The 27,529-nt window shown below is 37.9% G+C and overlaps 1 protein-coding gene across 3 annotated transcripts in view; it reads left to right on the forward strand.

The window, feature by feature from the left end:
• The window catches only part of LOC114648502 (heparan sulfate glucosamine 3-O-sulfotransferase 5), a 245,176-nt gene extending 230,313 nt beyond the window's left edge, over positions 1–14,863 (forward strand). For 2 of the 3 annotated variants that reach the window (XM_051924114.1, XM_028797575.2), the window contains 2 exons: positions 6,869–7,010; positions 13,464–14,863. In XM_051924114.1, the coding sequence (XP_051780074.1) occupies positions 6,904–7,010; positions 13,464–14,394 (1,038 nt within the window). In that variant the 5' untranslated portion in view covers positions 6,869–6,903 and the 3' untranslated portion in view covers positions 14,395–14,863. The remainder of the gene's footprint in view (positions 1–6,868; positions 7,011–13,463) is intronic. The other variant, XM_051924115.1, reaches the window with a different exon arrangement.
• Positions 14,864–27,529: the final 12,666 nt, after the last annotated feature.

The following is a 27,529-nucleotide window of genomic DNA, read 5'->3' on the forward strand; positions in this document are numbered from 1 at the left end:
TGATAAGTTGTGATCATTTAAAAACTGTGTAATTATCTTTGCAGTATTAGATGTCGTCCCCCCTGTCACGGGAGTCCTATCTAAGAGTGGATTTAAAACACAATTAAAGTCCCCAGCCATTATAATTTTATGAGTGTTCACATTGGGAATGGATGCAAATAGATTTTGCATGAATTCCTTATCATCAACATTGGGTGCATAAACATTTATCAAAATCATTTTACTGTTATATAAGTTGCCCATGACCATCACATATCTCCCTTCAGGGTCCGACACTACCTCTGATGCTACAAATGGAACTGTTCTATGTATGAGAATTCCCACCCCTCTAGTTTTCTTTATAAAGCTAGAATGGAACATTTGGCCAGTCCAGTCTTTTTGTAATCTGAACTGATCCTTGGTTAGTAAGTGGGTCTCCTGTAAAAATACTATTTTAGCGTTTAAGCCTGTTAGGTGAGAGCATACTTTCTTTCTCTTTAATTCGTGATTCAGGCCTTTAACATTCCAGCTCACAAAGTTAACTGTCCCATCATGGAGACATTGATTCTGAGTTTTTAATGTCATTTTATAGTTTTAATTGGTAATATGGCAGTTTTAATCTTAGTTTCAAGATTCCCCAGGAGTTGTTGCATGTTAGCCTGTTGCTGCATTGATATTTATAATTATAAGGATTATAAGAATAGATTAAATATAACCTGCTCTCCTTCTCTCCCCCCTTTATCCCCCCCCCCCCCCATTTTGCCTCCCCACATGAGGCTAGACCCCACTTCGCGATGTTCCAGTCCTCTGACATACGAAGAGACAGAGCACGTCCAAAACAAAACAAACCCCACCCTGCAGAGGCGTTACAGAATTAAAACAGAGATATCTTTTACAGTTAAATCCTTAATACTATCTGCCGAAAATGTTCTCATTAACAATATTTAAGCTTGAAATAATCTTCAGCGCTTTTAAGTTAAGATATTAAGATTAAAAAAAAAAAAAAAAAACCCTGGGAGTGATTTTAAAAACTAGTCTAGGATAAACCTGGTAATTCATACTGTAATAGTATAATGGTAATTGTATAAATAGTAGAACAAGCATTAAACCAAGGGTATGAAGTTAAACAGTCTACTTTAAGGTATAGTAAAATAAAAAAAATAAATAAAAAAAAAAAAAAAAAAAAAAAAAGGAATAAAAAAATAAATAAATAAAACGAATCCTACTTTAATCACTTCCACATTTTCACACTCACGTCTATAACTCTATAACTCTGATTAAAACGTAAACATATAACATATAAAGTCCAGCTAAAAACAAAAAAAAAAGAAAAAAAAGAAAATAAGATGTATAATTATAATACCAGTCTCTTTAAACATGGATCCAGCGATCAGATCATAGGTCTTTCCCGTGCCTTGATAGAATACGGCTCTTTAATTTTAATTAACTTTCAAAAAAGTGTCGGAAACAGCTTCTTTAATTCTTTTTCAGCTTCTTCTTTGCTGAAGAAGATATAATGTCCATCTTGAACTTCCACTTTCAGTTTGGCAGGATACAAGAGGCTGTATTTGATATCGGCTTCCCGTAGCATCCTTTTAATGTCGTTGTAGGATCTGCGTTTTGCAGCTGTTGATGGTGAGAAGTAGGGAAAAATACGAATAAGATTATTTTCGAATATAATCTCTTGCTTGTGTCAGAGAAGTGCCATCACATCAAGCTTACATCTTAGTCGTTCGAAGCGGACAATAAAAGACCTAGATTTAAAGGCGCTTGTTATCTTTGTGCGATAAGCCGTGGCTATCTCATTGTCGAGTTTAAAGTCATCTCCAATTATTTTAGACAGTAATTCTACTGCAAATTTCACTGGGCTTGAGCTTTCTCGTTTCTCAGGTATACCCTCAATTCTTATATTATTTCTTCTGCACCCATCCTCCAGGGCTGCAAGTCTGTCTCCAAGTTTTTTGTATTCCGAGTTCGCAGCTGTGGCTTTTTCATCGGCGTTAGATGCCATTTGTTCCGCTGTTTTCACTCGAGCCGTGAGTCCCTGCTTAACGTCTTCCAGCTGATCTGAAACGTCATTAATATGATCATCAAGCCTTTTCAGTTTGGAGTTAGTTTCTTCAATGTGTTCCACTAATTTCTCCAACATGCCTTTAAAGTTCACGTCGAAACGTTCAAATAGACGCGTTTCCTTATCTTTGTTATCCTTCTTGAGCTCAGTGGCCACCTTCTTAAGATCATTTGTGTTATCTTTCTTAAGCTCCTTCATGGCCGTAACTATGGCAGTGGACTGTGTAGCGATCATCTCTTTCTGTGTAGCGATCATCTCTTTCAGTTCGGACAGTTCGCTTCTGCTTTCGTGCTCCGCAAGTGAAAATGCAGCTCCTGTTACAGGCTCGCGATGAGTAGATGAGAGCACGTCCTGCAGAGCCCTTTCTAGTCTCGAATGATCCTCAGAAATCGGCGATCCCTCGCGACCTGTATCACTTGCGCCTTCGCTCCCATTCTCACTCTCGACTGGAGACGATACAATAGAGCGGGGTCCCAGGAATTCTGCGCACTCTTCTGCCTGTTCAAGGTCAGTCTCCGTGATGCCATACCTTACACTTGCACTCAGGCCGGAAGTCTGTCCGGACTTCGATGCAGCTTTAAGTTTCTTTTCCGGTTCTTTCTGACTTTTCTTCTTGTTACTCATGCTTGTATATTGTAGTGGAAGTTCCTTGGTCGGGTTAAATACAGGATACCTCTAAATAATATGAAATACGTGGGAAAATAAAGCCGCTGCTAGCGGAGCTCTGCTTCAGACGTCCATCTCCTATAAACGGACGAAACCAACTCCCAGTATCCTTCATAATAAGAATATGACATAATTGTGCTTTATTATAAGATAGATTAAAAAATAGATTATTATTATAGACATCACTTTAATTACCAGTGCATCAAAAGTAAAATCAACCCTGTCAAGTTTTAAGTCAATGGCATTTTTCTTTTTTTTTTTCAGAATTTCCACTCATTAATAGAACTTAACTTATTTCTGAGTTTAAGAATAAAGAGGTATCACTTACCCACTGTTTCATATCATTATGCCAAGAAAGAAAAAAATTCAGTGTCTTTTATTGATATAAACTGCTAAGTGTCGCCAGTATACAAATGAGGATTAAGTTTCTAAATGGTATCTCCCAATGACATGTAAAATAATATCAGTTTTGGCATTGAATCCTGTATAAGGCTGTCTCTACAGTATATTTGTATTTAGGAGTAGTGTCATTAGAGCTCAGCAGATATTGAAAATATTGTGGAATGAACCTACTCAAAAAGATTGCATAGTTGATTATTGTCAGACCTTTAAAACAGACCTCAGGGTATCCGTCAATAAGGGCGCGCACATAAAGGCGACCTTCAAAAGGGCGACCTCAATTGGGCGCGGCGAATAAAACCGCTCATAAATAAATGCGATCTTCAAAAGGGCGACCTCAATTGAGCGCCGAATAAAGGCGCGCGTAAATAAAGGCGCGCTTCAAAAGGACGACCTCAATTGAGCGCCGAATAAATGCGCGCGCAAATAAAGGAGCGCTTCAAAAGGATGACCTCAATTGAGCGCCGAATAACTGCGCGCATAAATAAAGGAGTGCTTCAAAAGGGTGACGTCAATTGGGCGCAGCGAATAAAGGCAAACGCAACAAAATTACAGAAAATTTATTAGATAAAGGCAATGATTGAACGTATAAAAAGGTGAAAGCAAGAATATTAAAACATCCAATTAATTAATGCATGAACTTCTAACAAACTACTTCTAACGAACTATTTCTAAAGCTCTCTATATTTCCTTGTTTTCAAAATTACAGAAAATTAGATTAAGGCAATGACTGAATGTATAAAAAGGTGAAAGCAAGTTACACTTGAAGCTGTAGATTATGCGCAATGCCACGTAGATATTCGAGATGCGGTCTATTAGCATAATCAAGGACAATTAATTTAATTCGCTCCGAAGGTCATCCTTTTGAAGCGCTCCTTTATTTGCGCGCGCATTTATTCGGCGCTCAATTGAGGTCGTCCTTTTGAAGCTTGCCTTTATTTACGCGCGCCTTTATTCGGCACTCAATTTAGGTTGCCCCTTTGAAGATCGCTTTTATTTATGTGCGCTTTTATTCTCCGCGCCCAATTGAGGTCGCCCTTTTGAAGGTCGCCTTTTTGTGCGCGCCCTTATTGAATAGAACCGACCTCAGACCCCACTTTGGTCTAGCATGTCAAATGCTGCACTTAAATGAATATATCACTTTCTTCATTAAATGAAAAATATTGGGAGGGATTGTTGTATGTTCGAGTTCCAGACATGGAGGAATGGTGAGTGAGACCTCCAAAAGACCTATAAAGTAGGCCAGGACCTTAAATAGCCATCCCAGAAAAGGTTAACTCCAATCCAGCCAGTTCCCCAACTGCTACCTGTAGACTTTGGCCATATAGGGCCCAAAAATAGAGAACTGATTTAAAAAGCTTAAAATGCAAAGAAAGTCCCAAACTTAACAAAAATGCCTTATAAGGGAAGTAAACTGTAAAAACTATAGCTTGTGGAGATAAACAGATAGCACTGAATCTTTATGAATCCAGATTTATTAACAAAGCAGTAAAATATAACAAAAACTTCAAAAGAACAAAAAATAGATTTGCCAGAAAAGGCAATCCAGGGTGAACAAGTCCCAATACACAATCCAGATACCATAATTCCAAAGACAAAGCAAAAATCCACAAAAAGATTAGAAAATAAAAAAGCAATATTCACAGTAAACTCCTCAAACTTTCTCTGACCCAGCATGAGTGACGTTGGGGTGGCCTCTTGGGATTCCACCCACAAAACACAAGCAATATTTAAATTTTTAATGACACAGTACAAAAAATGTTAAATCATAAACAAAAATTATAAAAAAAATTTAAAATTACAAAAACAAAAGTAAAACAGAAAATACACATAATCCCAGACTGACAAATAACAGTGATCAGTTGTTCAAAAAGATAGATAGATAGATAGATAGATAGATAGATAGATAGATAGATAGATAGATAGATAGATAGATAGATAGATAGATAGATAGATAGATACTTTATTAATCCCAATGGGAAATTCACAAGCGAGTGCAGATGAAAAGGCAAGCTGAAAAAAAGCAAAAAACAACAAAATAGAAAAGGAAACAATGATTACTTGTCCCCAGTCTATTATATGTCATGACAAAAAATATTTCAATACTCTACTGTTTCTATTTTTCCCTACTTCTTTAATGAGCAGTGATGGTTTCTGACGACATACTAATTATAGTTAATATAGGATTAACAAGCTTGCAAGTAAGAACCTCAGCAGTCACTTGGAAAATGGGTCTAAGTGACAGTTTCTTTTTATAAAAATTAAAATGATAGGAAGAAGGGAGATTTTTGTTTTTATTCTGGAAGCTGAATACTTTTTTCTCCACATTTCCCCACCATTTTATTTAACTTGGAGATATACCATTGGGATAATAGATGGCTATAACATTGACTATCAAACAAAATTAAGGCATTTTAATGATGGTATTATTATTATTTTGTTGATGGCATAAAGTGTAAGTAGTGTTGTTACAGAAGAATCTACAAGTGCAAATGCAAATGAGGCAGATGCAAAACTTAATAACCTAAATGATATATTCTAGTGTAGAATATATCAAGAGGCTTGATAATCAGGAAATGGTGTATTATTTAGTACTTTATTGTCAAACAGATTTAATTTAAATAAAGCAGTTCTAGTTATGATTTGATGGTCCAAAAACATTGTGTTTACCAATATACTATCAGTAAATGTAAAGTGAGAAAATGTTTGCCTGAAGAATCTCCTGACGTTTCATAAAGCATGCGTGGAGTTTAGCAACATTTTCAGTATTCAGTTATGACCTTAATTTCATATTTCATTATAGATGACCTGTGTAGTGCTTTGACTTTGACTCCCTCAGGAACAATTTATACAGTCTGTCAAAGAATATTTCACCAAAACTCTGTCCCCTATTTATTTGATCTGAATGTTGAATAGCATTTTTAAAAGGTCATTTGGCCTTTGGTTTCAGAGAGGTGTTATCTTGAGCTCATGTTGTAATCTGTTTACAGAATAAACTTTTAAATATGTGCACTTGCTGTCTGTAAATCCTGATGTTGCACTTATGGTATGGTAAAACAGTGCCATTGTGACACAATACACACAACTCAGGACTTGGTTAAAAATTAACTTATTCTATGATTGACTGCTTTTGCTTACCTCGGCCAGACATCTCCTCAAGTTTTAATTTGTCTAGTAAATATGGCATTGTTTCTGCACTGCATTTGGAAGTTGAAAGTGAGCTGTTTGTTTTGATTTACCTTGTCTCATCAGTAACGGGGATCTGTATAGGTATTTACTGCTTTCTATCATCAAGACAGCCAGTTGTATTCAAAATGTGCCACTTTATGAGTTCTGTTACTGAGAATTTATGGTCTACATGCAGCTGAGAGAAATATCTGAAGAAACAGCGCTAGTCTAAAACAAAATATAGCGTTTTCAGCACAACCTGTCTTGTTTGTTTTGCTGTGTTTACTGCACATTAGGCCTATTCAGCAGATGTAATGCAGCAAGTACATTGTACTCCAAAGATTTATTACAAGAAAAGGACAATTTATATCAGAAAGACTCATGTAAGAGCTGTTTGTGTGCATTTCATTAGATTAGATCACACAGTTTACTAAAAGCTTCTTCTATAATAGCAATACTGTGGCTTAAAAGATTCTGCAAGTGTGGCTTAATCGCTTGTAAGAATTGATTGACTGTCTGTTAATAAACATTAGGCTGTCTTTTCCCACTTGATGATAAGTGGTTTATTTGCTCTGGTCTCCGCAGGCTGAAGCTGCAGTCCTGAAGATTGATGGAGGGCCATGCAATTCAAACAGCAGGCGTTGCTGAGACAGAAGCTCTTTGTGCTTGCCAGCCTTGCTGTTGGAAGTCTCCTGTATCTAGTTGTCAGAGTTGGGAGCTTGGATAGGTCAGTAACTATCTAACCATTTTTCTTCTCCCTGACACTTTGCAAATGGTCTCGTCCAGAGAACCCACTGGACAGTTAAATAATGAACGCAGGTGTTGCACTAAGAAATTGCTCCATGCGATAAAGTAAGTTGACTCTTGGCCTTCACTCACATTCATTTAACATCAGGCACACTTAACATCTACCATTTCTGGATGGGTTCCTGTTCGGCATCATAATTATTGTGGCAAATACTCAGTATGAAAACAATTCCGAGAGACCTGGCATGGTTGTCAATTTCTTTCACAGTATCGTTGGGGAAAAAAAAAACATTTTGAAATATATAAAACACCTGGTCCGCACCATGACACAATATTTAGCACTTCTGTCTCACAGCTGAAGAGCCCTAGCTTTGAATCCTGACACAATCATGGGCTATCTTAAGTTTGCAAGATCTGCATGTGCCCATGTGGATTTCCCCCCAAAAAAACGAATAGAACAAGTGAATTTAGAGACTTTACATTAGACTGGTATGAGTAAGTGTGTCCTTTAGTGGACTGACTTCTCCTGCAGGGTTGGATCTTGCCTTGCTGTCATTCCACTTGGGGTAGCTCTGGACCCCTTTTTTCTATAACTGTAAGTTATGCTTCTTATTTGTTTGAACTTCTGAGCATAGGGTAATTTCTAAATATTTTTATTCATGCATTGTTCTGCTTCACTTTTAACATTTTAATGTGCGCTCCATGTCTCTTTACATATTTCATCATGCCCAATAAATATTTTTTGTTTAGTTTTCATTGCCACAGAACCAAAATTTCAGTGACCCAACATTTCAGGCTCTCCAAATATATTTAATATATTTAGAACTCAACGTAAGCGACTATTAATAAATTGCTATTTACCCTGGAAATGGGGTTTGAGCACTCTGTAGATGGGCCCAAAGGCTAGACAATTGGCTAGCGTTTCACTTGAAGCTGTGTTGTGCAATGTCAAAATACAAACTGATGTTCCAAAATGAAGTACATTACAAAAAAAAGTGCAAATACAAGTGAAAATGAAGTGAACAAAATGAAATATAAATGAAAACCATATAAAAACTGATGGACTGTGGCATGAAGAGTACTTACAAATGCCACATGAGGGAAACCCAGAACTTGAACCTCAGCCTCCTTGTTGAAAGGCAGCAGCACTACCACTGCACCAGTCTCTCTGGTTCATTTATTGCTGCATTTATTTTTTATTTTAGGCCAGCATTATGACAGAATGTTTGTGGTTCTCCAGAACTTGTGTTTTTTTTTTATATTTTCTTACTTTTTGTGAACATCTCTGCCCACACCCTGAAGTCTTGTCTTGGGCATATGTGAGTTTTCAGTGTTTTACACAGATGTAATTTATGTATTTTTGCGTTTTTCATGTCTGGCCCTGATGAAAGAGCAGTAGTCCTGAAATACGCTGGTGTGAGAGAAAAGATGTTATGACTATATCTGTTCAAAGAATCACGTTGACATTTTGATATAGCATCTACATACGGAGTATTAGTTTCAGAATATGAACAATTGCCTGAATCATCTATTACTTAAAATGTGGAATGAGTACATAATATGGAAGCCTACGTGTTCAAATATAAAGTCATTGGAAGCCTGTGCTTTTGATTTAATGATTGTTGTAAGGAGGCTATGTGGATGACCTTGCTAAACATAGAGATACTTAAATCTCATTTAAAAATTGATACTACTGATCTCTGCTTGGATCCCTGTGGTGGTGGCCCATTCCGACAATGTTCTTGCCTTGTGCATGCGTTATTAGAAATATGTTTAAGCATCATTCAGTCCTTTAATGAAATAAGTAGTTTTAGAAAATGTATGTATGTTTTCATTTAAGCGTGGCACAGTGGTAATTGTTACCTCAATGACCTGGGTTCGATTCACAATCCCATTTGCTGCCTATTTTGAGTTTGCACATTCTTTCTGAATCAGCATTACTTTCCTCCATCTCATGTAGTTCCTCATACTTTCCGTTAAAGGACATGTTAGGTAAATGAATGCTGCTGCTGAGATAGGTTCCAAGCAAGCTTCAGAAAAATCATAGATGTATTTATTTATTTTACTTTTTAGTGTGACTTGTACCATGCATTCCCATTTAATTATATTGTATGAACTTTAAATATTTAATCCAAACTAAAGTTATATTAAAAAAAGTTGTATTACCTATGGTTGTGTTTTTAAATGTTCTTTTAAGTAGGCTCAATATTTCAGCTCTATCTTGAATCATATTATAAAAGAAATGCACAATCAAGCATTTCTTTCACAGGGGTTATTCTTTATTTATGCATAATCATTATTGTTTAATGTGCTATTAATGCTTTGGCAAAACAAAATTTATGGCCATGCCAATACAGCTATTTTCAATTTGAATTTGAATCTTTCTTCTTTTCAGCATAATAGACACCTTCATTGATTATACATTGTTGTCTACATTTTACTGATAGAATTTTAGGAGCAATCCACTAAAGATTACATTGAGCACAAGGAGAAAACAACTGCTTGGCAGAAAAAGTGTTTATCCAAATATGTGCATATCTAAATTGGGGATTGAATGTCCCAAATTCAAATGAATTCCATCTAGCCTATCTCCCAGTCTGATTATTATCTACAACAGACTAAGCTTTATCAGCTCTTATCTGATGCACATGGAGGAGTTTAAAACAGGGTTTCACAGTTTTGGTCCTAAAGGACCAAAAACATTTTGTCCCAAATCCAATTTAATTAGATGTGAATTATTGTTGCTGAAGAAATTATTTTTCAAGCAACATTTTTACAGTCCATTTTATTTACCCTGCTTGTATTCTTAAAAAGCCGCATCTGCAATATCTAATTTTGTACTCTTAACCAGCTGCCAATTAATAAGTACAAATGACACAGGGACCAGTTCACCATGTGACCTGGTTTCATTCACACCGGTGTGTGTGTGTGTTGGTTCCTATGTTCATACATACATGTTCATATGTGTGTGTTTTCATCCTAATTAGTGATGAGCTAAACAGTTTATGCAAAATTGAATTTCCAGTGAAACTCAGTGTTTTTGCCTTTGATACCAGAAGAAATGTGTTTTATTTCCTGTGTTTTCATGCATTAATTCTGCATGTGACTGCCTGTCATTTAGTATTTAAGTAAAGATGTCTAGACAAAAAAAGGTAAGTGGAACAAGGCATAAACAGAATTGATCAGACTGGTATTCTTGTAATTACCTCCATTACACAGCTGTGGAAAAAAGATAAACACAAAACTGTGAACAAGTCTTTAAAAAGCAATATTCCTTGTTTTCTACCCCAAAAACCTTTTAACCCCCCCCCCCCAAACTTAATTAAAAGCACGTTCATGGCTCATTTGGAGCATTTTTTTTCCAAGCCCAGAAGTGATAGCCCCTGTAGTCTGGTTTCTTTAGATGGATGTGAGCTTGCTAACCACATTCTGGTGTGGACCAAAACAATAGTACCCCTTGAAAACAGTGGTCTTGTTGTTGTACCAAGCAAACCCTAAAGCAGTTCATGTGAAGTATGAATGTGATCCAACGGGACAGATCTAACTACAGGAAATACTGTGTATTATGGAAAACATTTCTACTGGTAATTAGGCAGTCTAAATATAAAATTAAATCCATTCATGCATACAAGTTTGCAAGTACCAGACAATTAGATCAATCATACCTCCTGATTTAGCCACCGAGCCTCTCTATCACAATCAGATCAGATAGCAGGTAGCCATTTTAAAGAAACGTGCAGGTTCATTTGTGATTGGGCAAATGAAACTAACCACATAGTAAGTTCTTAAGAAACAATTGTCCTTTACATTGCAGTAGCGTTGTGCACAGGTGGATCATCCTCTCTATGCAGATCACACTTCTGGTACGTTGGTGGACACTGTGGTACATTAACTTTGATACTATCAAGTAAATGTGAATCAAACATTTCTAAGTGAAGACCATTAACAAATATTTAAGGCTTTAAGGCAGCAGACTTGTGATTTGATATAACATGAACAGAGGTGGCAGTCAGGCTATTGGAGTGTAAACATGCCACATCAAGCAGTGAAATTAACTTCATCCAATACATCTACCATCTAAATGAAATTGAGGCACATCACTATATTCTCGCAGAGGTTGTCTAAGTGAAATGTGTCCTTCCTATAGAATGCAAAGTATCAGATTTTCATGTTCACCTATAATTATCAGATGAAAGATATTCTGCACACACAACTTGGTAAAATAATCTTCACATTTATCCCAGTGTGCAAGCACAGCTCTTGTAAATTCTTCATGACGATTTTTCTCTGAAAAAAAATTCTTCCCAATGAATGAAATCCATGGCATACCCAGAAGGTTGGTTACTTTTACTGTTACTTCTGGTTCTCTTTAAAGTTTGCTTTTCAAAATGCAATTGAAATAACTAGACATTGAAACAGAGTAACTAATCATCTCCTGATTCAGCACAAAACAAACTGATTGAATGTGAAAATGCCTTTAGTAAGTTTCATTTTTTGCAATTGCAAAATCACGAGTGAGACAAATTGTAATGCCAGTTTCCTGAAAATTTATGTAAATTGAAACCTCCCTGTTTCACTCATCCACCCTAATAAAAAATGTGTCTGTGTGTCCTTCCTATTGCTAAAGATGGCACATCACAAGCATTTTTAGTAATAAATTGCATTGCATGTGTCATTCCAATAGATGGCGCATCACAAACATTAACACTGCTTTTACTAATCCCATACCAAATGGCATATAACAAGAGACATATGCATTTCAAGGTGCACTGCAAATGTTAATGCAGAGGTCTACATTGATTATTAGAATTTCAACCCATCTTTTCAACAGGTAGCACAGCTAGTAAATAATAATGAGGTATTGGTTTTGTAAAATATTTGTAAAGAAATGAAAGAGAAAAAGTGAAAAATTTAGGATTAGCAATCTTCTGTAGGCCAGAAATCATTTGGATAGTTAGACCCAAAATCAGGCCCTCCAGGAGTGATGTTGTGAACTCCTGGCCTTTCGGTACCAATAAGAACCTCCTCTTAGGATAGCAGATTTAGCCGATTTAATGAAATATCAGATTCAACCTTAACAACCACCATGTCTTATTTTTCATCTGGGATTTAAGCCAGGCCCTACCTTTAGCATCATTTGTAATTGACCCAATTTGGTTTGTGGTTTTGTGCCCAATTCACAGTAACACTGAGAGGATTTAGGATTCAGTTGTCAATATTTAATGAATGACAGTAATAAGTGACTGACTGACAAAGTGACTTCACACACATCAAACGATTCACCTAAAATTCTCATGGTCACCAAGCAAAACTGCCTCCTTCTGGTCCCAGCCTACTCCTAGTGATTACCCAGCCATGTTAATTGCCAGTAACTGCTGCTCCCTAGGCTGATACACTGAACCATACTCAAGTGTGCAGTCTTCATCGGAAGCCATTTGCGTCTCCTTTCACAGATCTGATCCTTTGTTCTGTTTTATAGCTTTCCTTTGTTTAGTGACCGAAGTCTATTCCACTTACACAACTGAATACAGTAAGCATAGTAAACAAACAAGGCGCAATACAACAATATGAGCAAAGGTAGTGGAAACAAAGGTTTTAAATTAATTTAAATATAGCAGGCAGCTGCCCAGAGAGATTAGTTTTTTCCCAATGGTATTCTTTCCAATTTTTCAATTAAAATAATGTGATTGTTTCCAAGTTCTTTAAGTTTAGCTTCAGTTTGTTCTTTTTACATTAAGTTATAATTGGCACTAAACTCATACTCTTTTCTATAAAGTGCTAGAGGGGGGTACCTGGTGCTGCCTGAGGTGGAGTAAAGTGGTGTTGGTTTACACTTTTTGTCTCCAAAACAGTCTACCTTGGGGAGCATCTTTGCATACCTGTGCTAAGTCCCAAAAATACCTCCTAGGGTGTATGGTCATTGATTTGCACCACATCACAGTTCACAGATTTGCACTGTGGTAAGTGCCATAGGTCAGCTGCAGACTGACGATGTCTGGAATACAATGTTGGAAACTGCCTGTCTACAGCGTAAGCTAAAGGAGCACTCCACTGCCCGTTCAGGCTGTGAGCAGTGACAAGCTGAGCACTGGTCATGTCAGCTGAGCTCCCACCATACTACGCGGTACCACCCGCATTGGGCCACTTCCTTAATAAATCACCTATGTGCTCACCAAATAAATTTTCTCAAAGGGAAATATTTCAGAGCAAAGCACAGTCTATGTTCTTCCCCTGTGGAAAAGTTGGCAGAGTTAGGATCAGCGCTGTGGATTTGCATAAAAGACACGCATTCAGCTTTACCTATTACATATGGTATTTCAAAATAGTATAGAACAATATACAGCACCACACAATGTTTTAGATGTATTTTTAGATTATAAATGAATGAATGAATGACTCTGTGCTCATAATTTCTCTGGTTTTCATTTTGCAGGATCCAGCCTGTTTGTCCTTTAGAAGGGCGAATTGGGCCTCGAATTCCTGAGCAGATCCCTCTGCGCACTTTACACTTCAAACGGGGCTTACTGCATGAACTGAGGAAAGGGAATGCCACAAAAGAACAGATACGGCTTCACAATCTGGTACAACAGTTGCCTCAGGCAATCATCATAGGAGCACGAAAAGGTGGCACCAGGGCACTACTGGAAATGCTCAACCTGCACCCTGCTGTTGTCAAGGCTTCCCAGGAAATTCACTTCTTCGATAACGACCAAAACTACGCCAAGGGAATTGAATGGTACAGGGGGAAGATGCCATTTTCATATCCACATCAAATAACTATTGAGAAAAGCCCAGCCTATTTTATAACAGAAGAAGTTCCCGAGCGAATCTTCAAAATGAACTCCTCCATCAAGTTACTGATTATTGTGAGAGAGCCTACCACTAGGGCTATTTCTGATTACACTCAAGTGTTGGAAGGCAAAGAAAGGAAAAATAAGACGTACTACAAATTTGAAAAACTAGCAATTGATTCAAACACTTATGAGGTGAATACTAAGTACAAGGCAGTGAGAACCAGCATTTACACCAAACATTTAGAGAGGTGGTTGAAGTACTTTCCCATTGAGCAGTTTCACATTGTGGATGGAGATCAGCTCATTATAAACCCCTTACCCGAACTTCAGCTTGTGGAGCGTTTCTTGAAACTTCCTCCGAAGATTAGTCAATACAACTTGTATTTCAATGCCACTAGAGGCTTCTATTGCCTACGGTTTAACATTGTCTTTAACAAGTGCCTAGCAGGTAGCAAAGGACGAACTCATCCTGAGGTGGATCCTTCTGTTGTTACCAAATTGCGTAAATTTTTCCACCCTTTCAATCAAAAGTTTTACCAGATCACTGGGAGGACATTTAACTGGCCATAAAGCAAGATGTTTACAACACCTTCTTAAATGGGCTTTTTATAGAGCCTGATCTAAAGTACAAAAAAGCACTTTTATTAAAAATAAAGACTGACAATGTAACATGATGTGACCAAATATTAAATGGGATCAAAGTTTCTTTTATTTCTTTATATATGCAGTATGTTGATGTTTGCAGTCCTGAATTAATTTAAGCTTTATTTTAAGTGACCACCTTTTCGTATTTAACACATTGTTGCTGTTCAAACTGATAGATTTCTAGAGCGTACATTCCCCTTTGAAAATGTCCTGGGTAATAACTGTATGTTTTGAAAATTTTAAAAGTGAACAGATATTCTTATATCCAGAACCATAAGAAAGAAATACTGTATTGTTAGCCATAATTCTGACAATTGTTATTTGTAGCTGGAGGTCAACATTTCTCTAAGTACGTTGCACAAACTAAAGATGATTAAATTACTTTTAAAACATACACATTTTTGTCTGGATTTTATCAAAACATTTTTTTAATTCAGAAGGGCAGTTCAGCTTGCTTATAAGCATCCACCCATACATTATTACATTTTCTTAATCTAATCTGAACTAATTTGGTACAATTACATTAAATATATCATCCTGCTTGTGCATGTTCCCATTCCTCATGTTTTTAAGGGCATCACAGTGGAGCAGTGCCTTACACTCCAAAGATCTGACAGCAGTTGGCCGTTATCTGCGTGGAGTTGGCACATTCTCCCTTTGCTTTGTGTGTATATTTTTTTAACTCCCAGGTACTCCAGTTTTCTTTCACATCCCAAAAATTTACACATTACGTGTATTGGCAGCTGTAGATTACACTGGCAGATGTGAATGCCACTGTGACTAAGCCCAGAGTGGCACTGTTACCCATTCCAGTTATGGTTTCTGAATTTATTCCCAACTACTCTTTAATAGTTAAGCAAGACCAGATAATGGAGAGTTGGGTGTGTATTTAACTAGAGAAATGTTAGTTTCTCTTTCTTATTGTGGCATGTTTAATAACAATTTTTGTGCATATTTTTGTATACTTAAACAATGTTTTAATTTGTTTTAGAATAAATATGGTACTATAATTTCAAAAAGTAACATATTGCTATATACTGTATATATGTTGTCAAGCAAGCGTGCCTGGCGTTCACCTTCATGGCTCTGGTGAAGTAAACACTTCCATCCCAGGACGAGAGGAGCTGCTAACGCTAACATTGTCTTGTCCTTCCTCTTCCACAGCCTGGAAAGGATACCCCACAAGATTACCTAACCCCACTTCAACCCCCAAAGATGGCTCTGTGCATTCCAGAATCAGCCGTATAAAGTCGGCCCAGATATTCAACTGACACTTGACAAGGACAGAGCTCCTACTACTTTCTTGGCTCCAGACAGAGAAAATTGAACATTTTTTTGTTTTAAGTCATTTTGATTGCTGACTTTTCAGTTTACATTGTCAAAAGAGGTTACCACGTTGGTACCCCAGTCTGTCTTGGTTGTTTGCCGCAGTCTGCTTTCCCGGATATAGTTACGATATATACTGTATGTATATATAATATATATATATATATATATATATATATATATTGTGGGATACAGCCCGGACACAGACAAGTAGACATGATTTTATCACCCAACACACTTATTTACAATAAATGCACAACCCAGTGCCGCAGCACCAATCACCCTCAGTCCAGACCCCCTCACACGCAATGCCTCTCTTTGCCCTCTCCTCTCCTCCAAGACTCTGTCCTCTTCCACCCGACTCCAGCCATCGAATGGAGGGAGGCAGCCCCTTTTATACACACCCGGACGTGCTCCAGGTGCCTCCTGTCCTTCTGGGCGTCCCGGCTGGGTATATATATATTAGTAGCAGTAGAGCGTATTAGATAGATAGATAGATAGATAGATAGATAGATAGATAGATAGATAGATAGATAGATAGATAGATAGATAGATAGATAGATAGATAGATAGATAGATACTTTATTAATCCCAATGGGAAATTCACAATTAGTATTAGTGCTCCCTTGAACCCTCAGGTACCACTACAAACACCAGGTAAAACTATAATTATTTATTTTATAATAATAATGTGCACCAAGCACTCTAAACTCCTCACTACACATATAAGTACACTACAATCAATAATCAATACAATAACTAATCACAATACCAATCCTCCACTCCCAGACGCGTTGCCACCCTTCCTCCCAGCTCAGCTCAGCGTCTGGGCTTTCCCATAGTCCTTTTATGCTCCCTGACCCAGAGGTGTTCCTGCCCAACAGTCCACAAGTCCTTATTACTTCCGGGTCAGGGTAACAGTCCTTTTCTTCAACCTGGAAGTACGTCATTTCTCCTGTTCACGTGACCAGGACGTACTTCCAGGTTATAGGGCACATAAGAGTCCTTGAGCCTCCCTGCAGCGTCCTCTGGTGGGCCCCACGGTGTCCAGCAGGTTTGGGAATAACAACTACACTGTCCATAATTCCCTGCTGGTCTTTGGGGCACTCCCATGCTACAGGGAGGGCTCCATCTAGCGGCCTGGGGGTGCTGGCCGGGATAAACAGTTGGCCATCTCCCACAATATATATATATATATATATATATATACCCTGTATATATATATATAACTAGTAATCCATAAAGGCAGAAAATGAAGCACGTTCCTTAAAATAGTTTTTTATTCCTTAGCTTTCAAAAACCTACCAGCTGTCATCATCAGAGGGAAAATGATTTAGACATTAAGAATCAAATGCAATATAGATCACACAAACCAGCAAACACTTTACAGACTGTCCTTTTTAATGGGAAAGCAAAAAGTTGATCACAGAGACAAGAAACGCAGTTTACAGCATTCCAGGCAGTTCATGCCCAGCAGTGTGCGTGGGACAAACATCTAAAAGACTTGCAACAAGTATACATGAACATCACAATGCCGTCAGAAGGAAAGACCCACGGTCTCTGATTCACACACATACAGGTTCCACCAGACACATGGTTAACTAGGATACTGTGAAAGTAAAATTCAGGGCCAATACTAAGTCTGCCAGACAGCTGGCTGAATCGTGACTCTCTAGTGAAAACGCCATTCACACTAGAATTACCAAAGCCTACACAAATTCTCGTAAATTCGGCCCACCTTAAATCCATTCACACCTCTCCATCAGCGTCTTTTGTTTTATAAATGTGTTGATAAGCAGCAAGCAGCCTACTATCCCATCCTCCAACTGTCGCAGAAATGGCAAAAAGCTCTCCCAGCTCAAGACTTGTTTATCTAGGAGTGAGCTGTATAGCGTAAATCAGTGGTCCCCAACCTTTTTGACAGCAAGGACCACTTTATTAGATGCAAATTTTTCCACGGACCGGTCGGGGTTTGGTCAGTTTTATACACAATTTACATAACATTTCTATTATTATTAAGTTATTAAGCAGTTCGCATACGTTTGCAACTCGAGATTTTTCTTCTTTTTTTTGCATATAACAAAGACATATGCTTTGCATTTGTCATTCCAACAGATTGCACATCACAAACATTAACACTGCTATCTTTTTTTCATGTCTGCCATTTCTATAGGAGGGTGACAATGAGTTAAATTCCAATGGATGTTTTTCAAATGTTGACAAGCAATAAGCAAAAGATATCACAGAAAACAAAAACAGCAAAAAAAAAAAAAACAAACCAAACAGTACAAGGAAAGTTCGAAGAAAGAGATTTTTTTTACAATGTTTCTGTTTGGGGATCGTTGTGCAAACGTGCACATCTGAACTGTGACCACAGAACTAACTGTTCTGTGGATGATTCGTTCAAGCATTGCAAGGTCACTTCGTTGTAATGAAAGCATCTGCTGAATATACTTCGTAGTAACACGATTTCTATAGACTTGTGTCATATGGGGAAACTGTCGGGACCATAAAAATACTTTGTTGTAATACTCTCTCACCTCGGTCTCTCTCCTCTCTCTGCGCCGCTGCAAAGCCCCGCCCGCCAAGCGTTCTGAAAAGTCTGAGTGAGTCTCCGTTGCCGGCAGTTCTCTCGCGGCCCGGCTGTCAGACGGCTGCAGCCCAGTAGTGGGATGCGAACCGGGGGTTGGGGACCCCTGGTGTAAATGATATATCGTTATTTGGAACACATGCATTTCATGTGTGTTCTGTGTCTACAAAGATCTACTGTATGTGAGTGTAGCATGACAGAAATGTGGAACATATACCTAAAAGACAAACTTTTATTACTTTTTTTTTTTTTTTAATATTTTTATTTTATTAATTTTCATTGTAATCATTCCATACAAACAGATCAATTTATAACCCAACAAATTTGAAAACAAATCAAACCCCACCCCTGAGAAGGAGAGCTTAGCTAAAGGAAAATTTCTTTAAGCTTTTTAATAAGGCAACATTAGACAAAAGAAGGGGAGAAGTAAATATCTATATAAATAAGAGATGGAGAAGGGAGTTAAATGCAATAATAGTTAATTCTCTTATTCTAAAATAATATTGATGAAACTTTTATTACTAACGACAACATTTTGAACCTAGCATTTGCAGGCTTAAAAAGAAAAACATCCAAATTATGAAAACGACTTTATAACCGACACCTTACAAACTCCACTTTATTGATCCATCCCTGTCCCTTATAGCCTCCCCCACCCCCACCTTTCACCTGCTATATATTACCTTTGATTCCTGTATGTCTAATCATTTACCACTGATGATGACAACTGGTAAGTTGTCGAAAGCTTAGGAATAAAAAACTATTTTAAGATACAAGACTCATTTTCTCCCTTTGCAGATTATTATTTAGTGGTGGCCCTCCTGTCTCCTGTTCAAGAGACAGAGGTCAAGAACTGCCCTCAGTCATTGTGAGATGTAAGCTTGGGTTTTTGTGGAGATACTCAAGTCTCCTTCTCAAACTTTGTTGATGTTCAATAAGGTTAGATTAGATAAAACTTTATTAATCCCATGGGGAAATTCAAATTCATGTAGCACCAGAAACATAAAAAACAGATACAGACTAACAGGACAGATAATACATCCAATAAATAAATAAACTTAACAACAGTAGTACCAGTAGTTATATTGTCGCATGTATAGTGCATTCAGAAAGTATTCGAACCCCTTCACTTTTTACACATCTTGCCATGTGTGCAAGATCATGCCTTGTGCTCAGATCATTAAGTTCATTTTTTCCTAATTAACCAACACTCAATACCCTAGAATGGCAAAGCGAAAACAAGACTTTGGAAATTTTGAAAATTTCTTAAAAATAAAAAAGGCTAAATACCCTTTTACTGATTAATATTTCCATCAAGATTATATGCCACATCACAAGGTGCGCATCATCTCAGGCTGCTTCCACAGACATGACAGTGACTTCACTTTATTCCATTTGCCTACACAATCCACAGGGTACCTTTGGGATGAGGTCTAACCAGATCTTTCATATCAAATGCAGTACTTTTGTTAGTATTAGCAATTATACATAGTGTTATTACCAGTATAATGTAGGCTATTTTTACTCTATGAATGGGAGGCAAACCAGCCTGAAAGTGTCCATATCAACTGTGATATTTAAGTTATAACTCAAGTCTTCCACTTCACATCATAACAAAAACTAGCTGTGCTACCAGGATCAATCAGTTGTAGTGCCATTGGTTAATCGGATGTATCAGAAGTACTCTTCTGTTTGCGACATTTGTAACTTTTTTACCAAGGGCTGATAGTATTGGTGTGGTGTACTGGTTAAGGGTTTGGATCCAAGGACTTAAAACCTGAAGGCCATGAATTCAGATCCTCCAAATGACACTGTGTGGCCATGAGAAAGTCACTTCACCTACCTGTGCTCCATTTGAAAAAATTAAAGAAATGTAGCTAATTGTATCTCGGTGTGGATAAAAGCATCAGTCATATAATAAGTAATAATAATATTGTTAGGGCACTGGAGCTGCTTACTTTTTGACATGTTGTATACAATTGACCCTGAATCAACTCCTGCTTTTCCTAGTGACTTGATTTTATTTATGGTCCTTGCAAAACATAATTTTGCAGAAAATGTATTATTTTGAATTCAAATGGAGGAAATCACATGGAAGTCATTCAAAGATGCTGTTTGAGAATGTGCTTGGTAATGACAGAGCAGCAAACTACATTCATCTGGGTGCTTCAAGCATACAAACCCATGAAGTGCTGCATGTCGCTGTCTTGGTACAGTCAGCGATGGACATGATGAAAGGTTTCACCAGGACATTGCTATGATGGAAAAGCAGTATCAGGGCAAGTGGAATTCATTAATGCTGGCCAACTATTATTGGATATTGAAAAACAAACCTCAAGATGGGAGTGCAAACAAATATCAGAAGTTAACATTTTTAATTCAATTGAACTAATGCAGTGTGTCAGCATTATTCAGTGATTAAGCACACTAAATAAAACTTTATTTCATGTTTCTCCAAATTCCATATCTATATGATACAGTTAATCTGAAATTACTTGTGTTCAGCTTGAAGTTGTCTCTTTATAATCAGCAAGAATATTTCAGGGTGCAAAACTTTTGAAAAAACTTTCTGTCTGGTGGAATCAGTCTTAATGCTAACAAACTAAAGTTTAGAGAACAGCATTTAAAAATTACATTTAAAAAAGTGTTTTTTTTATGAAGTTTCACATATTCTGTATTTAGTGAATTATGAATATAGGCATCCCGGCTAATCATGCAACTTTTAATTTAAGGTCTAGTCAGTGTCCAAATATTTTGGCTATGAAACAGAATAATTTCTGAAATTTTCTTTCATTGAAATTATAAGAAGTCACCTCAGGAAAACATTAAAATGAACGCATCCTTCACAAATGTAATCCTTTAAGATACACAGCATGTCTCTCAGCAGCAGTTTAATAAAGGCAGCCTACTTTACACTACATTCTCAAAGGGAACTACACAAAGTTAATTTGAGGCATTTTTTTTTGGCTTGCTAACATACACCAAACTCCTCTTTAAACCCTCCGTTTTTTTAAAACTGGATAACATTTGTCACATCCAATGTTATCTAGATCCAACGCTTGGTGTCCAGAGACACATTTCAATTGAAACTTTTAAGAGTTTTTGTAGTGAATTTTTTGGAATGAAGTTTTTTTGTGAATTTCCCCTTGGGATTAATAAAGTATCTATCTATCTATCTATCTATCTATCTATCTATCTATCTATCTATCTATCTATCTATCTATCTATCTAGTTAGGGATTTCAATCCTCCAGACTAGACTACTGACGTATTAAAGAATCAACAAGCACAGAGCCTTTTCTGGGCTTAAATTTAGTGAGAAGTCAAGCACAATGACACCTTTTATTGGCTAACTAAAAAGATTGCAACATGCAAGCTTTCGAGGGTTAGGGTTAGGGTTAGGGTTATGGCTAACACGGTACAACACCCAAGTACTATGGGTTTAAATTTGAAATTTAAGAGCAAAGAGTGTAACCACTGACTTAGATCAATGTCTTCCTGTCACTCAGGAATTGCTCTGTGACAGAATTGGTGCAACTGACTCAAATGGAGGCCTGGAGATGCTTTGACTGAATTAGAATTTTTAGGAAAACCTAAAGAAACTGGTTCTATCCAATTTAACATTTGTCTAATCTGAAATCATTATTTGACTCCACACTGGCGTGTGGCAAGCAAATTGTAGTGGATCAACATTAGAATTTGTTGCAGACTTGAGATGCTAAAGAATCACGCAATGAAATAACTTGAACATGATACTGACATTGTGCGGTGTCCAAAATATTTATATCACAGGTCAGGTGGCCGCTACTGCCAGACTACAAATGAAAAGTTCAATGGCAGCATTTGTTCAGGAATACCCCATCCTATTCATGGCTTTGAAAATAGGAGTGTAAGTGCGGCAAATTTGCAGTTTGTTAAAATAAACTCTGATTATTGATATGTAAACAATGAACCCTCATCCGCTAATATTCCATTGTTTTATTCAAGATCTCTTAATGGTAAAGTGCTGGTGCTATCAGAATTCATTACAGACTCCAACCTTGACATGCTTTATCTAACAGAAACCTGGCAAAAACCAAAAAATTTTGCATCTCTCACAGAGGCTACACCATCCAGATGTTTACTTCACAGAGCCTCACAGCTCAAGACAATGCGGAGGAGTTGCAGTAATTGTTAGAGCGGAGCTAAACGTCAAAAGAATCCCAATTGACTGCCCGTTGTCTTTGAAGTGTCTGGCTCTTAAGCTAATAACAAAATCTGGTCCTGTCTTACTCAATTATCCCTATTATCCCCCAAAATGCAATGTGTCTTTTTATCTGATCTGACTGAATTATTAACCCACTTAAGTTCCCTTTTGCCAAGAGTGTCATTCTTCTTGGTGATTTCAACATCCATATTGACATTATTACATGTAAGCTGAGACATGAATTCCTATTCCTACTCACTCTGGTGGTCATACAGTATATCAGACTTATTCTGCACATCTGGCTAATCTATCGACAACACTTATAGCAGTGATTTGGGGCTCTCTGATCATAAAGCAGTACTTCTCATTGATTCATTACCTCTCCCTCCTCTTACCTGTAAACGTCAAATTTCTTTCTGAAACCTTAATAATATCTGTCCCTCTATCCTTGCTAGTTCTGTTTCTGATTTTTTCTGTCTTCGCCTATTCCATCAACACTAGATAGTCTTATTGATCACTATAACTCAGCAGCAGATAAAACAGCTCCTTTAAAGCATGAGGAGATTTCCTTTAAGTGCTCATGTCCATGGTATAATTCAGAGCTACAGTCTAAGAAAGCAGCTGGCTGATGCCTTGAGAGAATGTCAAGTAAGACTGGCCTCACCGTGCACATCTAGTTTTTCTCTGACCATAAAGGGGCTTACAGGGATGTACTAACTGCAGCCAAGAACACACATTATAGCAGAACAACAGAAAGTGGCCATGATAACCCAAGGGTTTTGTCTCTGTAGTGAATAAACTACCTCAACCTGCATCTGGCCCAATTGCCTTCACCAAAGTCTGTAAAAAATTCCTCCACTTTTTCTGCAATAAAATTAAAGATCTAAATAATTAACATAATCCATTGTCCATTTATATCTTTCCCTGTCACCCCACTCCATTCAGCTCCTTATCCAAATTTTCACCTGTTTTATCTGCTTGTTAATGACCTGTTTTGTATGATGAGGCCCACTACCTGTGTACTGGACCCCATTCACACCAGACTTTTTCAATCCTGCCTTCATGCCATAATCCTGACTGTTACAACAATAATAAATACATCCCTTGACACTGGCTCTGTGCCGATCACTTTTAAAAACGTTTCTGTTACCCCACTGTTAAAACAAATCTGGTCTTGATGCTGACAATCTTAGCAATTTTCTGCCTATTTCTCACTAACCTTTACTGTCAGTTCTTCAGTGTGTTGTAGCCTCCCAACTCACCAATTACTTAACTTCTAATGATTTGATGGAACACTTTCAGTTTGGTTTCAGGGCACAACACAGTTGTGAAACTGCTCAGCTTTCGGTAACCAATGATTTTCTTAATGCACCAGACACTGGGCAAACCATAATATTAATTCTGTTAGATCTTAGTGCAGCTTTTAACACTGTAACACATGACATTCTACTGTCCAGAATGGAGAACATGCTGGTTATCTTTGGCACTCCCCTCCAGTGGTTTAAGTCCTACCTGACTGACACATAAGAGTTTGTTAGTCTTGGCAACAGCAGATTCATCTCAGAAAGGGTTCCTCAGGGCTCTGTCCTCGGCCCTCTGCTCTTCTGTATTTGTATGCTTCCCCTTGGCCATATCATTCATAGCTATGGACTGGGTTATCATTTTTATGCTGATGATGCTCAACTCTATTTCAATGCTAAAAGTGAAACTTCATCAGAGCTTTCTCAGCAAACAATTTGCCTCAGTGAGATTAAAACCTGGATGGAGCAGAACTCTTTAAAATTAAATTGCGACAAAATTGAACCCCTGCAAATTGGCACTAAAGCGTAACTTAAGAAAATTAGCTCTTTTTCAGTCACTTTTGACGGTGATCTCATCAGACCTTCTTCTGATGCAAGGAGTCTTGGTGTCATTTTTGATTCCACCCTTTCTTATTCCATCCACTTAAACCATATTTGAAACTTTCCTACTTTCACCTTCATAACATATCCCGTTTTTGCTATTTCCTCTCCTTTTCTAAGGCTGAGAAACTTGTCCGTGCGTTTATCACATCCAGCATCGATTATTTAAACTCCCTACTGGCAGGTGCCACTTCTAATCTTATATCACCTCTCCAGCCGATTCAAAACTCTGCTGCAGGAATCGTAACAAGGACTAGTAACAGTGAACACATAGCACCCATCCTGCTTCACCTCCACTGGATCCCTGTGTCTTACAGGATTGAATATAAAATTCTATTAATAACCTACAAAGCTTTAAATGGCCTTGCACCGGACTACATCAGTGACCTTCTCCATCGCTGTGCTCCTGTTCGCCCACTAAGGTCCTCTGATTCTGGCAATCTTGTTGTGCCCCACACTAGCCTGCATTCTTGGTAACAGGGCCTTTAGCTGTATAACGCCCAGACTTTGGAATGACTTCCAAAAATTAATTAATTAACATTTTAAAATGTTATTTTCACTGGGCTAATGTGGCTTACTGTGTGTAAATACAAATGGAACAAGCATAATGTAATTGTATTTTCAGTGAGTCACACAACAAAAGTCACATACTTTAAAAGCTAGCATGTTTCCACACCCTTTGACTATCCTGTATTAGGACATTCATGCCAACACCATCAGAATGTGACTGTCAGTGTTCTTCTTTCAGGTTTTGGTCAAGTGCCTTTATCCACCATGCCATGCTGTTGTCATCCTCATAATCTCTAGACTTGACCTGACTGGCTCAACCTACTGCCAAATGTGATTCTACAAACACGCACTCTCATGTGCTCTTAAAGCACCAAACGTCCAAGGCAGCTCCCCCAGATGCCCATTTTTTTCAAGCAAAAAAATGCTTCTTTAAGTCAGGGAAGCTGTGCTGCCCTCTAGTGGCCTCACTCCTGGCCTCCCTACACCATCTTTGAATGAACAGACTATTTCTGGCCTCCACATCTAGGGACAATGGTATTAGCCAGAAGGACATACAGTATAACCTCTTGTGACATGTACTGAGTCATCTCCCTCTACCATCCTTTGGGCATATTGTCTGCTGGCAGAGACCCACTCCCTCTGTCTCTCTACTGCTGTCTGGTTCCCCTTTTCATCGCATTTCCATGGCACCAATCATGGCAGGATCAACTTTCTGCTGTACCATTCTGGTCTGCTAAGATGCTGTCTTTCTGTCTGGGTGGTTTTGGTGTGAAATTTGTACTATGCTGGTGTTGGTCTTGCCTCTGGCAACCTCTTGTCCTCCAAGTGTTCTTCTCTTATTACAACAAGCTATGTGATATGTAGAATATAATGCGTAACATTACAGGAAGACACATATGGCATGTAAGACACAGATAGAAAAGCAAATGGGGTTTAGGATGTTATGGTTAACCGAAAATCACAATTAAAACAAATCATAATCAAAATGCAATACAGAATATGTCAGTTTGAGTAGTGGGGGAACAGGATTGGTGTGATCTTAATGACGTGTACTGACTGAATCATGATCCTTCTGCAGGTTTGTCAGCGGGGCACGTTAAATGTTAGACAAGTTAGCTACTAAAAGCCCTGAGAGTGGAGCCCCAATAAAATATTTAACTGAGCAGCTTGATGGGTACAAGCATACAGAAAGCTCGTATTGTTATAGAAATCCACACATTGGGATCGGAAAAACAAATAAGCTAAGAGTCCTCTGTGGTTTGTGCATGAACATTAATGAGGTACTTGTGATGTCTAAGTACACCAGGGAGAGATGAAAAATGGTGGGTGAGGAAAGGAAGAAGATGAGTTTAAAAACCAAGAAGCAGGGCAACTAAGAAAAGACATTACACCCAAAACAAAAAGAGCCTTAGGCAGTGGTTTAGTAAGGGTAAAGATATTTTATGATAGTACAGACCAGATACAATAACTCAGTCTCCTGCAATATAAAGGGTAACCTGTTTTGTTCCAATGGAATAGATTTTGCAAAAGAGATATGCATAATGATGTGTATTATATACTTTATATATTGGGTATATATGTGCTTTATATTCTGATTGTTCACCTTCTGTAGTTTTACCAAAAGCAACTGGAATTAAAGTCATTTCGTACATTTATACATAAAAGTTTATGCATGTGTAAATACAGGCAAGTCCATATAAACATGCAACCCTCATATGCACGATCGTTAAGTCTGCTGAGACTTTCAGTTACTTAATGGTTATGAATATACACATATATTTAATAAGATAAAGTAGTATCTGAAAAAGTGTCTAAAAAGATAAAGGAGTGTAATTATGAAAAAAGTGTTATACGAATGATGGGCAGAGCTTCAAGATGATTCAGTATGATTCCTATTCATGTTTTAATCAGACTCTTTAGGACTTTTCTGCTTCTACCGGAGAGCTAAAGAAATATATACTTAGTGTAAGTGCCAAGGGGGGTGGACAGACATCCCATGTGATGATGCCTTTCCTGGCTGGGAGGCCACAGTGAATGAACATGAAGAGATCATCTATCCAGAACAATTTTTCCCTCAGTACAATAGATGGCAGTCCTCCTCTGGCGTAGACACTCGCAGGGATCCATGGGATTCGTATTCCTGAGGGACAACCCTATCAGGGTCTTTGGGTGCTGCCAAAGGGTGTTGCAGGGGGAAGACCTCCCTGTTTTTTTGGGGCTTCCACATGAGCCAGAAGTGGTTCAGCCGTTCAGTGCTATGGCACTGCAGGTCGAACATAAAAGAAGCCATTTGACCTCATCCAGGAGTGACAGAGTCAGGAAGCAGAAGGCGACACTCACATAGGGGAGTGGAAGGATGGAAAGGAACAAAATATTATCTGTGGCTTTAAAAGTGGGTCTTGTTCATTTATAGAGGTGCTGTGTTTAATAGACAAAAACCTTTATTGGATCCTGGGGCAGTGTTGGGTGTGCTGGTGTCTGGGGTTTGGGGCTCAGTGACACCTCATCAGCAATTACTATTGGTTTAGCTTTAAACAATAGGCTATAT

The sequence above is a fragment of the Erpetoichthys calabaricus genome, chromosome 3 (assembly GCF_900747795.2).
Source record: "Erpetoichthys calabaricus chromosome 3, fErpCal1.3, whole genome shotgun sequence".
In the NCBI taxonomy this organism is placed as follows: domain Eukaryota; kingdom Metazoa; phylum Chordata; class Cladistia; order Polypteriformes; family Polypteridae; genus Erpetoichthys; species Erpetoichthys calabaricus.